At 40.4% G+C, this 16,250-nt stretch overlaps 1 protein-coding gene and 2 non-coding genes across 3 annotated transcripts; 2 read left to right on the top strand and 1 right to left on the bottom strand.

The window, feature by feature from the left end:
* Positions 1 to 207: 207 nt before the first annotated feature.
* tada2a (transcriptional adaptor 2A) lies at positions 208 to 11,663 on the bottom strand. Its single transcript, XM_053423647.1, has 15 exons — positions 11,517 to 11,663; positions 10,961 to 11,067; positions 10,821 to 10,880; positions 10,636 to 10,727; positions 9,995 to 10,152; positions 9,369 to 9,457; positions 9,022 to 9,094; positions 8,842 to 8,905; positions 7,064 to 7,107; positions 4,754 to 4,864; positions 3,908 to 3,979; positions 2,972 to 3,104; positions 2,527 to 2,570; positions 2,071 to 2,150; positions 208 to 993 (listed from the first exon to the last, which is right to left on the bottom strand). Exons 1-15 carry the CDS (start codon positions 11,539 to 11,541, stop codon positions 808 to 810), a joined length of 1,338 nt encoding a protein of 445 aa, XP_053279622.1. The 5' UTR covers positions 11,542 to 11,663; the 3' UTR covers positions 208 to 807.
* A 296-nt stretch (positions 11,664 to 11,959) lies between these two features.
* trnan-guu (transfer RNA asparagine (anticodon GUU)) lies at positions 11,960 to 12,033 on the top strand. Its single transcript has one exon. It is a non-coding gene; the product is annotated as a tRNA-Asn (tRNA).
* A 423-nt stretch (positions 12,034 to 12,456) lies between these two features.
* trnan-guu (transfer RNA asparagine (anticodon GUU)) lies at positions 12,457 to 12,530 on the top strand. Its single transcript has one exon. It is a non-coding gene; the product is annotated as a tRNA-Asn (tRNA).
* Positions 12,531 to 16,250: the final 3,720 nt, after the last annotated feature.

The following is a 16,250-nucleotide window of genomic DNA, read 5'->3' as shown; positions in this document are numbered from 1 at the left end:
GGTCAGGACCTGGGGATTATTTATGATATTGTTTAGTATATTAATAAAATAATGACAAATACCAAAGACGTTCCAAAGATCTTGTTTCTTTTGTCCGACCAACAGGGATACATTTTAAGACCTATAAATACAGTCCCACATGTGAATGACATCAAATTCATTTAGAAGCAGCAGTTGATGTCAAGAGGAATTTTCCTGAAATTGCCCCATGTGACTTCACTTTTATTCTCCATGTATGTAGTGTAATATGTTTTGCCTGTAAACAAATTTGTACATTTTGTTTCAACGACCAAGAGATTTGCTGGATACAATATTAATTAATTAGAATTAATCAGAGCACCAGAGGATTTTCTAATCTTTCCCATCAGTACATTTTAATCAGTACAACATTCGTTCCACTAACATTCTTATGAATTTACATCAACACACATCAGTTAATCTGGAGAACATGGAAACATGGGACCTGTCAAACAAAGCATTGGCGGATATTTCAGTCCAAGTAGAGCCTATAGGTTCAAATATCAATATACATGCCACATATATACATTTTATGACAGGGATATAATAACATTCTCATTTTAATATGAGGCCTTGTTCTTCTGACAGAACTATTACAAAAGAGATTTGTCATTTTAATAACTTCAAGAATCAAACACAAGACTTTACAAATATTAGTTACAGTATTTCACAGAAGCAGCGACAATCTGAGACTCGTACAAAACAAAAAGGCTTATGACGTCACAAGATGAGAAATAAAACGAATCCCTAACAGCAACCTGACCTCCTGTGTGGTCCAATCGGAGCCTCCTAGGCCTTAGTGATGTGGCCCTCTTTTATTAGGAAATCATAGATTTTACGTGTTTTGTTGACGTCGATCTTGATCAGCGCTCGGGCCTGTGCCAGCCGCAGTCCGCCCTGCCGCCTGCACTCATTAAGTAAGGCCTGCTTGTACTCCAGGTAGGCTCCCGGCACCAGACGCACCACCTGGCATAGCTAGAAGAAGAAAAGACAAACTGGCACTTAGAAGCAATGTCTTGTTTCAGGCCACGGCACATTCATCATCTAACAGTGTCTGAAGCCCTGGCAGAACAGAGGAAGGCCACATCCACAAGATGATTCAAATGAATCTGATCAAAAGTGGGATGTTTGTATGAGCTGCCAAACACAGTGAGTCAGATCTACTAATGAAGTCAAAGGTACTCTGCAGATTCCACTGGCCACCTGATTTCCTTAAGCAGCATTAGTTTTAGTCAAGCTACCGGCATGGCTCCATCTTAACGATTGAAATAAAAATGGTACAAACATTATCTCCAGAGAATAAATCCTAATTACTTTAGCGCCACCATGGGGTCAACATTTTAGGTTGTCCAGTAATTTGCAAATATCTCAATCCTCCCATCCCCCTTTGCTGTACTTTGTATTTAGAGCCGATTAGCACATGTTAGCATGCATGGCTAAAATGGTTAACACACTGGTCAGCTCCCAAAAACCTCTCGCTTGCCTCCTGATGGGGTAAGGGTTAGGGGAATTTTGTATTCCCTTCCTTTCTCTTATTTGAGGCGTCTGCACAGATTCTGGCTCCAAGCGACGTCGCCAGTGAGAGATGTCAGTGTCTGTGCCCGGGAGGTTTAGACCCACATAGACTGGAGCATTGTTATAGTGAGCATGTTAGCAGGGTAATGTTATTTGACTCTGGAGGTAGAGCTAGTGACTCTGTGTTGTTAGAAATCTGATACTGTGCAGGTCTCCTTCTTGTTATTGTGGAGCAGTCACTGTGTCTGCTATAGATAAACTGTGAAGTCACTCATCTTTTCTCACCTTAACCTTCCCTGTAGCTCATGCAAATCCCATTGGGTTTACTTACACACATTCACAAGTTTGTTTCGCATGATGCAGCAAAGACATAATCAGCTTAGTTTAATGTATAAGATCAAACTAATGTTCCACTATTTATGATACACCCTTAAATGCATAAGCAAAATGGAGTGAAACATGGTTTGTGTCATAAATACCCAACGTTTACCTGAAGCTGAATGCATCAGATTCAAACCAGTCAAAACTAACTTGTACCTCTTTCTCCTGCTCGTCGAGTTTCTCTGTCCCCGGCAGCCCCGTCAGGTTCAGAGGGGGGGCGCTCCGCCTGCCTGTTGCTGTGCAGCAGAAAAACAACAACAGTTACAGACCTGCAGCAGCTCAGTGTTGGTCCTCACTTCAGAACTTAATACCGCGCCGACAACACAGTTAATTCCTTAACTTGGAAGAGACACAGGAACACATATTTACAGTGAGCACAGATGCAGTGTGGGAGTGAGCGTCCTATTTATACTGTTGAGGTTAAGGAAAGGCAGCCAATGTAAAAAAGAAAAACAGCAGAGATAAATATGGATGTGAGGGGCTACTTGTCAAGTGTATTTATGAAGGGGCGCCTGCATTAATGCAACTGTGCCAGGAGATGCACCAGCCCCCCCCCCCCCCCCCCCCCCAGAGGAGGGAGTACAGAGAGGAAGGTGGAGAGAAGCTTCCTACCTGACACTGTGATGGTTGTGACTGCTGGAGTGATGCCAGCATCTCTGCAATCAGAAAGGAAAAGTATTAGCAGCTCTACTACATTATTTATACACACATACACACTTGGACACAGAATCTCTGGGCTTTGTTCACTCTTCTGATTCCAGAAAAAAAATGACTCATTGCAATTCATGATTTTTTTTTTTTTAAAGGTACAATAATTAGAGGAGCTTGGAGAAGATCCACGGATAGAAAACACGGAAGCAGTGGAACATTAAAAAGACTAAAAACACTGCAGGGCCTGACATGGAAGTGGGATGCACGGTGACACAAACGTCTGCTCTATTAATCTAAGCACGCCTGGTGCCGAGCGCGGTGACAAAGGTCAGTGTCTCCGGGGAGCGCGGCTTCACCAGCTCGTCCATTACACACTCGGTAACAAGCAGGAAGTTTGAAGTCTCACATTGCAGCCTGTTTGCTGAGCCACTGCTGGCAGGCTCTGCCGTCCTGGATGTACTGCAGGACGTCACACAGCATGGTCCTCTTCCTACGCTCGTCGTCACGCAGCCGCTTCGCCCGCTCATACACCTTGGCACCTAGGAGTCGTTACACAGGAGGGGGGGGTAAACAGAGATGAAGGAGGACTGTAAATGTTACTGAATGTACATTATTTTGAATTAAGGCTTCTATGGGTTCATTCACAATTTCTTTCATGTACAAATATTTCCTAGATTCATTGTTTTATCTAGAAAATGTCAGAATAAAAAAAACGCTGTATGTCCCATGGCCAAAGATGATCCTTAAATAAATTCTGTCATACGATTTAAAATAATTCAGTTCATGGCAAAGAAAAGCGTCAAATTCTTTTAACATTCAAGAAACAGCAACCTGCACATTTTAGGCAGATTTACCTAAAAAAAAAGTGTAAAACAATGATTTGAACTATCGATTATTTGTCTGTCGATGAACTAATTGATACATTTTTAATGTGCTTGAGCTGAGAGTAGTGACCAATACAGAGTGAAAGTGATGAGAAGCAGTTTTCAGGTGAGAGGTTTTGATGAATCAGGCGTCATTTACTGGAAGAATTCATAGTGTACAGAATATTCTGCCAACAATCCTTTGATATCATTACAAAAGGAGCTGATAGAGCAACTCAATAATATATTCAGTTGTGTGCAATGCATCAACTAACAAGCTGAATAAAAAAAAGATCTGAGGGCCTGATACACTGAGCTGCTGCAAATAATAGCAATTAAAAACCATTGTAAGACCAACTCAGATAAAAAGAACTCAGCTCAGCTCATTTCTGACAGTAAACATGTTTCCCTGCTTATGTATGCAACTTGAAAATTACATTTAGTTGAACAGAGGAGTGACAAAGTCAAAGTAAACTCACTGCAGAAGGACTTGATCCCTGCTTTCCTGTACTCCTGCAGCCTGCGGATCTCCCTCCGCAGCTCAAACTCCACTGGAAAGAAAAGGAGATGATGTTACTAGATGAGGAAAAGAGAGACCTCAACTCTTTCTGGCTGAAACTCCCCCAGTCTCATATCAACATGTTGTGCAGCACTCAGCAGTTTACAGACATCACCATGTATTCATACATACACTGTGCATATGTTAAACAATTTGGTGAGGTTCAGAGGAACACATAATGCACATTTTGGGGAATAAACATCATCTGATCAACGTCAGATCAGTCAGAAGATCATAATGTAGAATGTAGAGTTTTGAAGCTGTGTGTTGGACAGCGCTCTGAACCACCGTCATCTTAACACAAGATGAAAAAATATATGTTTTGGTAAAAGTGCTTTAAACCTTTCAAAAGAGTCGCAGAAAATTGGTGGAATTATGTCAAGGAGCACTGAAGCTGTTCTGCGGCTCACAGTGGAACATCATGTTTTTTCTTTTAACCCTTTGAACTCAGCAACAGAAATGGTCCACCAGTACCACACAGTATTTTTGCCTACTGCGATGTTGTTTCTTGGAGGATCTTCGAATGCATCATACCACTAAACTCTATACAGCCTCAGCTAAAAGGATTTGTATGCTAATAAACCAAACTTGTGTTACAAATTAAAAAAATACCATTATCGGATTTTGCTAAATAAACACATACAACAAAATAATGACACCATCACGAGGCAGCATGGCAAGAACTGGTAACAATCCCTTTCGTTGTGTATACGTCTGTTGAGCACATTCTTAGAGGCCGTCCATGTAAACTCAACCAAATACTAACATGCATGACTTTCGATGAATTTGTCGTGTTCAGTTGGTCCAACCACTCTGGCAAATCGTCTCATGACGTCGTACAGCTCCTGCACCTCCTTCGGGTAACATCGCTCCAGCACTGAGGAAGAGAGAGGAGGTGAGAAATATGAAAGGAAAATTCACCTACTTTTTTTTTTATTAACACATGAGCATATTTTTACAGGATGCCAGGAGAAGTGCTGTATTTTAATATATTTGTGTTCACCAGTTTACAGCCTTTAACATGCAGCTCTCGTGTCTTCTATCACAGCCGTTCTGTGGCTGCACTAAAGTTATTATGGTTGATCACTGGAGAATTTGTATCTTCTAGTTTCAAAATATATTTTGGAGATCTGAACATTTTATCCAGACCACTGAACTACACTGACATCTCAACACTTAGCATCTTTTCAAACGGTACATTTAACTGTAAACCCACGGGGGGGCGTGGCGGCGTTCTATTTTTTTAGGCGGGCCAATTTAAAATGGATGGCGGGCCGTAGTTTGGACACCCCTGGCTTAAAGGTTCAGTGTGTAAGATTTAGGTGTTTTTTTTACCCTAGAATGGGACCTTTATACGGATAAACTAATCATCTTTTGTGTTTTTTATGACAACGGAAGACCACTACATGTTCGCTTTCGTGTTTGGAAGTGGAGGGTGAGGGGTATTCGGCTGCAACATGCAACTTTACCACTAGATGTCACTAAATTAAGCATACTGAACCTTTAAACTAATAAAACAACTTAAACCTTTACAGGTGGTGAAAAAATGAGAGCACCCTCAGACAAAACAGTAATACAAGCAAAACAAAGATGCAGCGATCTCTCGCAAACAAAAACACGCCACAGTCAAGCTCCACTGGAGAGTATTCTCCAACACTTAACTCGCTCTACAAGCACACACACTCTGAAGAGCTGGTGTTCGCCTCAAAGCGTTGCCCGTGTTGCTGAGGAACGGATAAGTGTTGAAGAGGCAAGCTGTGTTTGTATGTGTGTGTCACAGGCTACTTTAGAAGACAGATTACAGATTTGAGACCAGTTTATCAGGGTTGGATTGTGCTGATGGAGACAAAAGGTGTATCCATCATTTGGAACAAGTTCATTTCTGGGTCTGTGGGTAAGGTTGGGGTAAAGGTTAGAGTTATAGTTAGGCAAGTCTCCAGGAAATTAATGCAAATTTATGTATTTCACCAAATGTGATATGTGTATGAGTGCGTGTGTGTCAGGTTCTCTCTGCATTCAAGTGTTAATAAGCAGCTGCCATTTCAGACTCAACACATGGTGTCATGTCCTAACCAAAGCAGTGAACACACTGTCACAACAGTGTTGTCCACGTCTCTAAGGAAAAATCAACACTGGTGTGTGGCCTCATACCAACACATAAACACTGACAGCAAACAAAGGCGACAAGAAAACTCATACTTGGATCATTTCATTTAGAATGTCCTCACAGGGCTCCAGACCGCTGCCCTGAAACAACAATGCTGGTCAATCTGCCTTCGGCAAGTTTCTGAGACAAAATACTGCGAGTCTCCCAGGCTCAGATACTGCTTCCATTATTGCATGTGACACAGACATGAACGAAAACACACATACACACACTGTAGAGACACAATCTTTGACAGTCTCCATGACAACCAGTCTGCAGCTCTACAGCTACTCTGAGTTCCCCTTTGTCTTGAAAGACCGGAGAGATAAGGGAAAGGAGGGGGGAAAGCGAGCAGGTCTAACTGGAGGATATATAAATAAATCATGAGGGGAGAATTCTTCAACTCTCAGACCACGGACACTTTTGACAGAGCAACACGTGGAGATATAACGATGGGCTGGGTGGTCGAGCAAAGTCTAAATAAAAAAAGGCTTTAAATTGGACAAATTCGTGCGTTGCAACCCATCTGTCTGACCTCCGATGCAAAAACCCCTGAGATGCAAAGAATTATATTACTGGAGCTCGCGGAAATCCAACCTGTGATGGGTGGATCAATAAACAAAGCCTCCCTCAAAATGAAAGCCATTATGGCAGGAACACTCATCACATGGGGGCTCTTTTCACAGTGAAGCAATTATGCTCTGGCACACAGCCCTCATAGACTATTCACAGCCCTGATCGTAAACAAGAGCTCCGTCCGTGGCCACGAGGGGCCACAGAGGTTAACGGTGGTCATTTCACACGAGTTGTTTGCCTGCATCCATAGAAACCCTATGCAGCGATTTGGCTGGAGGATATCAGATGCCTCTCTGAGCTGCGATGAATACTGTCGCAGCCGAGCCTGAGTTACTGTCGGGGGGGAAGACTTACTCTGGAATTTCCGAAGGTTGATCAGCCCGTGGTCTCGGATAATCCTGAAAGAAATGCAGGTTTAGATTTAATTAATTAAATGCAAATTGATATTCTGATTAGTGTGGTGCTTGGAAATTAATCCTGGCCGTTATTAATCTGCAATTATCTTGGCTGTTACAGTCTATAAAGTAATTATGGCATTCTTACTCCCAAAACACCACCTCAGTAGTGTATTAGGTACAACAGACTAAAAGTGATCCAGTCTCATACAACAATCCTGCAGTAAAGGCTCCCTGAAAGGTCAAGATGTTCAGTTTATGTTGAAACGGTTTCAGCAAAGTGTTGAATCAACACATTCATACAGTGCTTCCATACACACTGCCTGCACAGCCATCAGGACCATTTGGGGGTTCAGGTTATTGTCCAAGGACACTTTGGTGGGCAGACTGGAGGGGTGACCTTCTGGTTAGTGGACGACCTGCTCTCGCTCACGAGCCACATTCGCACCACATTATGATCAGGATAGGTACTGCAATTTATGATGCTACTAAATCATATGTTGCTTTACTGACATGTTCTCCTTTTATTTAGCTAAATGACAAGAGCACCTATCTTTAAAACACTTCAAAATAAAAATAAAGTTGTCATGAGGGTAGGGACTTATTGCACGACCGAAAGTGTTATAAAGATACATATCTTGACAGGTCTGTACTTCCTTGTTTCAGGGGTCAAAATTCAGGATCTCCTGGAAGCTTCTCTGACAAGTAGCAAGTTAACAGATTTAGAATAAGGAGCATGGAAAAACTAAAGAGAAACTAAAAACATGAATGCATGTCCAGCCAGACATGCCATTCCACCATCTTCTGAGAGCAAGAACTCGTTACAGATGATTTAGTGATGGATGCATTACAGCGAAGATTGAGTGTGTGTGTGTGTGTGTGTCTCTGACAGTGTACACATGGAAGGAGAAGATCAGTAGAGTGCTGACTGACAAAAACCTTTAAACCTTATCCATTATTTTTGATGATTCTTCATCAATTGCTTAACACTTGTGAAGTAGAACAGGAGAACATTTAGCAAAATGACAACTTTCCAAATTACCATTGTTCCAGCTGTTAATCCAAATGTACATTTGAGGAAAAGGCCTCCTAATAAAGATATACATTTTGAAAATGTGTTTTAAATATGAGGCATTTAAGCCAGTATTTTTGTGGGAACATAATCCACGAAATGTGCAACATACATTTCTCCTGGGGTGTTAATAACTTTATCAAGTCTCCTGCAGTGAGGATATTCTCTTTCCCAGCCTAAAACTGGGCCCAACGTCAAACAGCTTGGCATGTACAGCATTCACAAGGAGACAGACACGTTCCTCCAAAATATTCCTGGTTTGAATAGAGGTTCATGCAGCTGGTTGCATCTGAATGATTCCCTGTGGCTAATGAGAGCTTAAGAAAAAAGGCTTTAATATGCAACTACACACCCAGTCTCAGAGGAAATGTGTCTTTTAATCTCTTTTTAACAAAATAATAATTACAAATTTGAAGTTATACATATATTTGAATTCATTCATATTAAGAAGGTAGAGTCATGGGTGTTAAATATGAAATGTATTTATTCAACCTAAACCCATTTAAAAGTGTCTGTGGGAAACAAAGCTCCAAAAGGTCAATATAAACGCGTATGTGCCATCTACTGACAGACTCAGGTCATTACATGATAATGAATAAATAAATTCTGTATAATATTACAGAAAGCTACATATATCATTTAGTGCATAAAAATAAAGGACCTACTTCTTCCTCCGCTGTCTCTCCTTTAATCTCGAATGATATATGTCAACAACTGCCAGCTTGAGGGCTGAAACACAACAACACAACAATTAAGGAGGGTGAATAAAATGTTGTAGCTCACACCATTATTATCCATTTATCAATGAAAAAGTATTTACAAAACACAAATAACATTCAACCCACCACGAAGTACGTCTGAGTCATCATCCACAAAGTCGATGTCTTTCAAATCCCATTCAGCGTAGTTGTCAAACTCCTGGGGGGAAGTGAAAGAATGATTTTCATAATCTGCGCTTTGATCCGAGTTCGGATCATTGATCATAGATATGGACCCATATTCAAACACTAATTATGAGTAAAAGCAAACAATTGGTTGAATCATTCACTAGAAACAACAATATGGGCATGAATCACCGTCTGTTACATTTCATGTTGATCCACCTAGTGGCCGTTTCATTTATCTATTTATTCATGTTGACAGGCCATGGTAGTACACATGAAAAAGTACAGGATGTATGTATCCCCCTCACCTCCATGAAGTCTGCTCTGGCAGGCATGTATCCAGCCATGTCTCGAGACAGCACAGAGTCAAATGTGGGTCGTGGAGGTTCGTCAGTGGCTGTAATGTCAGAAAAAAGCAAACAAAACAATGAGCTTACAAGAGATATTTTATTGTGTCTGAAAAATAGACGTGTTCCACCAACAAACATCATACAAGATTCTGTTTCATAAAATATACAAGGAATATAACAAGTTTCTGTCCCTGCTTGACACTACCCGACTGTTCTGTGAATATGACGGAGAAATGTTTGTCAAGCACTCGCACACAGTGACAGATGGAGACCTGCAGCTTGATAGGAACTGAGACAAGTTCTTCTCACACCAACTGTTGTCGACCAACTGTCAGGACTTACAGTGATGTTAAACTTTGGATCATTTTATGCAAATCTCTGCAAAATTCTGCTGTGGAGGAGCAGAATTACTGCTATGATTTCAAATCCAATCACAGCACATAACTAAACCAACTTATATTACTGCCATCTATTCCTGAAATTCCATGAAGATATGCGCACAGGATAAGGATTTTTTTGTGCCCTATTTTTCCTGTAAAATGTGCTAAGGGGAAATTAAGGTGGTAGATGATATGGGTACTCACGTTTGAAAGGAATAGCGCCCTCTGCAAAGCGAGAGTCTTTTGTTTTGCGCAGGCTCAGCAAGGTGGAGGAGAACAGGGGGTTGTTGATGAAATTCTTCATGTAGTGGCTCTCACATTCCTCTTTGGTTTTCGTGCGCATCTGATATGCAACATCCTGCCTGAAGAGAGATGTGAGAAATAGATGAGCTAAGAGAGAGGTTTGCCGAGGTTTATGAATACATCCATTATTGTAAAACTGCATACTGTCTCCCCCCTTTTCACTCTGAAACATACAAGGAGAGTATAGCCTCACTGATATGAATAAATATAAACCTGCTTATGATGTACAGTTTTACACATTCATTTCTTATACAATCAATTACATAGATTAAAAAGGAAATAAAGATCTTTAGATTTTAATAATTTAACCAAGAAACATACAAATTTGTTTCCAGGAATAAAATTGAGTCATTTTAATTTTCGTATCACAATCTCAGGGTTTCAACCCCAAGGCCATGCAACTATTGAGTATAGAACTAAAATAACCAGGTCTGTCAGAAACAGACTGAGTAAAAGGGACCTAATTCTTCAGTCCAGACAAACATGAGAACCGTGGAGTCACGGTTGTGTTGTAGGACTAAAACAAACAAACAAACACTTACCAGTTCCCAAATCCACAGTCCATGACTGCCTCCAACAGAGACACCTCTTCCTGTGCGGTCCATCCAGGCTCCAGTACAGGGAAGTCTGACGTCTACACGAGGAAAAGTGAAGATATATATTTTGAAGTGCGTGTGAGAAAGAGTTGAATGACATGCAGATGTTTTTATGTTTATGTTTTACGTACCATGATTTCATATCTGTGATCACTCTCGTGCTTCTTGTATTCAAATCCTTTGGTGAAACACTGAAACAGAAGCCTTAGTGAGGGTCGTGGGAAGAAAACAAGAGATTTGACAGCGTTGCTTCTATTTGTGACCGACTAACCTGGAGGCAGAGGAGAAAAGGCGACGGTCCACATTCTGCACACTTGATGTAGGGCTCGGTGAGATAAGAGGAACAACCTCTGCACGGGGGTTTATCAAAGGGATCATCTGGAAAAGACATGTTGTTAAACTACTGGTCGAAAACACCATGAGTCGCTGTCAAGACGACGACACAGGCTGAAGTAGCACTGAGCTTTAAACCAAACGATGGTGGTAAACAAAAGGAAAAATCTCAGAGCTAGCTCAGCTAACCTTACTCTAACCCTAACCCTAACCCTAGCTATTCAACGTTTAACGGTTGTATCATTTATTTCCTGAACCTGAAACTAATTCAGACGAATAACACAATATATCACAAACATAAATGTTAGTGGTTTTCTTTGAGAGCACACAACTAGCTTTTATTTGTCGCTGCATGCTAATGTTAATGTTAGCAAAACTAGGCTAGCGATGAGTTAGCGAATGCAGCTAGCTACATAAACACAGAGAAAAGACCGGACTGTTTCCTGTAAAGCGGCAGTTTCTGCATTTATCTCCGTGTTCCGGTTACTACTCACTTCCAAAAGAGGCGAGTCGGTCCATGTGGAGACGTTTTGACAAAGATACAACCGGCCAGGAGGGTTCGGTTCAATCTACTTTTCAACGCTCGCCGGCTAACCTGATTAGCCAGACGAAGGTAGTCGAGCTCCAATCGATCGATAGGGACCGCTCCAAATGAAGTGTTATTTTTCATACTGTTTTCAGCACATTGTGTTTTAATGTTTACAAGTCTCATGTTCGTGCAGCACGTGTGTAACAATCAATGAAGAACAAAGACTCACTAAAAGATAAAAAATATCTTTATTGTCATCACAATCAGGGGCAGAGAAACTGTAAGAAGCGTCTGTCTCTGTAGCTGGAGCTCAAGAACTCCCGTGAAGTATAAGCAACTAAAAGTTGTTTCCTTGTCGAAATGTAATTTATCACTCTATAAAGAGTGATGCTTACAGCTGTACATCAAGTCTCTGTGGCGCAATTGGTTAGCGCGTTCGGCTGTTAACCGAAAGGTTGGTGGTTCAAGCCCACCCAGGGACGGTATTTCTATTGAACCTGGAAACACTTTGACTATCATATGAACTTCAACTAAAAAACCGTCTGAATTCAAACTCATAAACCGATCCGGGGCATCGCTGTTCAATGTCAGATTGGATTTGGCCCAATCCTTCCATTCCAGTGTGTTTTTTTGATGACGAAGAGCTACATCAAACACATGCAAATTTAGGAAAAACCCGTACAAATGAATAGGTGAAGTACTGTGATCAATTATCTCACAAAATGGTGGATTTACCCTTTATAACAAGTCTCTGTGTCACAGCACAGGAGCTCAGGTGCATTGAAACAGTAAGAAGCTTCTGTCTCTGTAGCTGAAACTGAAGAACTCAGGTGAAGTAAAGGTAACGCATGTAGAAATGTGATCTATTATTTCAAAATTAATGGTGGATTCGATGGCTTAAGCATGTCTCTGTGGCGCAATTGGTTAGCGCGTTCGGCTGTTAACCGAAAGGTTGGTGGTTCAAGCCCACCCAGGGACGGTATTTCTATTGAAGCTGGAAACATAGAGATTATCATGTGGACTCCAACTACCAAACTGTTTGAATACTAATCTCATAAACCAGTCCCGGGTGTCCCTGTTCAATGTCAGATTAGATTTGGGCCAATCCTCCCAGTGCGTATTTTGATGAAGAAGAGTTTACAAACTTTCACATGCTAAATCAAACACATGCAAATTTAGAATAAACACATATAAATGAATAGGTGAAGTACAAGTAACACAAAATAGTTTTCCAGTAGTAATGTGATCTGTTATTTCTCACATAATGGTGGATTTACCCTTTATAACCAGTCTCTGTGGCCCCACACATGAGCGACGTAATTGACCTTAATCTGTCTTTATTATTAGCATCCACAAATCTACCTTTCAAAACCTTCCTTTTTATTTTTTTTTAAATAAAGTCAAACTATATATTAATTCAATACTAAAATCCTAAACAAGAAAGCTTTTAAAACACTGAATTAAAGTACCCTCTATATTTTTTTACTGAGACATTTCTGCTTGTCATGATCTTCTGGCATTATCTGTTATGTTTCTCTGTTGTTATGTCTGCTTTGTTAATTGTTTATGCACACAGAGAAGTGACTGGACTGTTTACTTTAAAGATTTAAATTGTTCATTTATCTCGATGTTACAGTTAATACTCACTTCCAAAAGACGCCAGTTGGTCCCTGTGAAAACGTTATTTTCATCCTGTTTTCACCACATTTAGTTTCTAACTAAAAGATTCAAATATCTTTACTGTCGTCACACAAAGCTTCTGTCTCTGTAGCTGAAACTGAAGAAATCAGGTGAAGTACAAGTAACACACGTAGAAATGTGATCTATTATTACCAAAATGTTGGACGGTTTTAGCATGTCTCTGTGGCGCAATTGGTTAGCGCGTTCGGCTGTTAACCGAAAGGTTGGTGCTTCAAGCCCACGGACGGTATTTCTATTGAAACTGGAATCACCGAGATTATCAGTGTTATCAAATACCAAACTGTATAAACTCTAATGTCATAAAACAATCCCGGGCTTCGCTGTCCAATGCCAGATTGGATTTGGGCCAATCCTCCCAGTGCGTATTTTGATGATGAAGAGTTTACAAACTTTCACATGCTAAATCAAACACATACACATTTAGAATAAACACATATAAATGAATAGGTGAAGTACAAGTAACACAAAGTAGTTTTCCAGTAGTAATGTGATCTATCATTTCTCACAACTTGGTAGATTTACCCTTCATAACAAGTCTCTGTGGCCCCACACAGGAGCGACGTGATTGGCTTAAATCTATCTTTATTATTATCATCCACAAATCTCCATTTCAAAACCTTCCTTTTTATTTTTTGTAAATGAAGTCAAACCACTAATTAATTCAATAATACAATTTCCTAAACAATAAAGCTCTAAACAGACTGAATTAAAGTACCAGCTCTATACTTTTTTACTGAGACATTTCTGCTTGTCATGATCTTCTGGCATTATCTGCTATGTTTTCTTTGTTGATATGTCTGCTTTGTTAATTGTTTATACACACAGAGAAGTGACGGGACTGATTACTTTATAAATAAAAAAATGTCATTTATCTCGATCCCACTTCCAAAAGACGCCAGTTGGTCCCTGTGAAAACGTTATTTTCATCCTGTTTTCACCACATTTTGTTTCTTACTAAAAGATTAAAATATCTTTATTGTCATCACATGACACCGCTGTCTCTGTAGCTGAAACTGAAGAACTCAGGTGAAGAACAAGTAACAGACGTAGAAATGTGATCTATTATTTAAATAATAATGGTGGAATAGAAGAGAGAAACAAGTCTCTGTGGCGCAATTGGTTAGCGCGTTCGGCTGTTAACCGAAAGGATGGTGGTTCAAGCCCACCCAGGGAAGGTAATGTTATTGTAGCTGGACACACTGATAACAACATGTGGACTCCAACTACCAACCAGGATGAACTCTAATCTCATCCGCAGATCGTGGGCTGTCCGGTGTCAGATTGGATTTAGGCCCATCATGTCACTTCCTGTGTGTGATTGGATGACGCACAGCTACTGTAGAAGAGTGCAGAAAATATGAAAATGCTGCAAATAGCTAAAACAAAACTGCAATTGAGTATACACGTGCAAATTGAGTGAAAGGTTTTGAAACCAGAAAGGATATACATGATTGGCCTTAATCCAATCTGACACTGGACAGCGAAGCCCATGATAAATGTGGAAATAAATAAATGAATGTGGAAATAAATGCAGAATTAAATGAATCAATGTCTTAAATTTATTTCCACATTTATTTATTTCATAATTTATTCCAACTTTTATTTATTCCCTGATCTATTTATTTTTCGATTTCAGTGTCCTTATGCTAATGAGAAAGGCGGGCCTAACCGCAGTCTCGAGCAGGATTGGTCAACTGAGCTACCCACACACACACACAGGCCCCGGGGCTCCGTCCCCCACACCGCCACACACTCGCTCAGAGACACAAGCAGTGAGATCTGAGCTCGTCAACGTGAACAAGCCGCTCAGTGACTTTGTAGAACAGGTGAAACAGTGAAAACACAGAGTTTCTCTGGTCACATCTGCTCAGAGATCAGCGGCTTCATGATCAGAGCAGAAGCTGCAGGTGGTTTATACCGAGCTGGAGTTTCTGTTTCCTCCTTCTCCTCTCGGCTCGCTCCTTGTGCTCAGTACAACACCAGACGTGACGCTCAAAGTCAGGATTACTGACACCTAAATCATCCCAATAAAAAATAACCTGAACTAACCCTCTGAACTTGAACTAGTTCATTTTAAGTGTGAACTGGCTCAACGCTGCAAACAGCTACTGGACACCAGTCATCATTGAGAGGCAGAAGTAGTAGGGATGGATAATTACAGCTCCTGTGACCAATCCTGCATGAGACTGCGGTTAGGCCCGCCTTTCTCATTCTGTGGTTATTAGCGTATTTATTTCTGTATCAATTGATTGATTTCCTTTTTTATCTATTTATTAATTAATTAATTTCTGTATTTATTTATACATTTATTTCTGTATTTATTTATACTTACATCATGTAATGGCTGCCCCCTGCTGGCTGCTGGGTTCCTCTGCACTCCAGCTGTTGTCCTGAATGAGCTTTGCTAATGAAAGAATACTGCATAGTCACATGCAGTATGCGTTGAGAGCACAGCATCCTGGTTTAAATGTTACCACCAACACATCTCCTTTGGTACTCTGTGTGCAACAAGCATACTGTGTCAGGGTGAAAATTGAAATTAATTCCACTGCATACAGTACAAGTGACACAAACGTGTTGTACTAACAGGAGAAAACTTCCACCAAAGTCGTACACAACACAATATGGATGATGGGTACACAGTTTTAGTGTTGGAAGATACTTGTGTATTCAAAACAAATGAGCTGTTAAAAGACCTACCTCTCAGTAACCATCAATAAACTACAGGTCTATTAGAAGAATGTAGATAAACCATTAATATTAGAAGAAGAGAATTTCCTTCTCTAACAGAGAAACTGTCTCTGTTTACACCTTAATCCTAATAAAGCTTAAAAACTCAAAGCATAGAATTAAATCATTTCAACATGCATCAGTAGAAATTCAATTATCTGAAATAGTTTTTATAAAACTTGCACTTGTCAAAATGTAGGTGTGCTATGTCTTGAAAAACAGCTTCGGATTCCTATCACTTGTTTGTACACATTAACTAACTTTCTAG

Source organism: Pleuronectes platessa, chromosome 5 (assembly GCF_947347685.1).
Source record: "Pleuronectes platessa chromosome 5, fPlePla1.1, whole genome shotgun sequence".
NCBI classification, from domain to species: Eukaryota; Metazoa; Chordata; class Actinopteri; order Pleuronectiformes; family Pleuronectidae; genus Pleuronectes; species Pleuronectes platessa.
This window is presented reverse-complemented; position numbering and strand designations above follow the sequence as displayed.

What these genes read in the sequence shown, in the direction of transcription:
- tada2a (XM_053423647.1), bottom strand. Translation starts at nt 11,541, where the DNA reads ATGGACCGACTCGCCTCTTTTGGAA. An exon ending in ATCACAGATATGAAATCATG is followed by an intron (nt 10,728 to 10,820) that starts GTACGTAAAACA and finishes TTCCTCGTGTAG; the next exon opens with ACGTCAGACTTCCCTGTACT. An exon ending in TCGACGAGCAGGAGAAAGAG is followed by an intron (nt 994 to 2,070) that starts GTACAAGTTAGT and finishes TTCTTCTTCTAG; the next exon opens with CTATGCCAGGTGGTGCGTCT.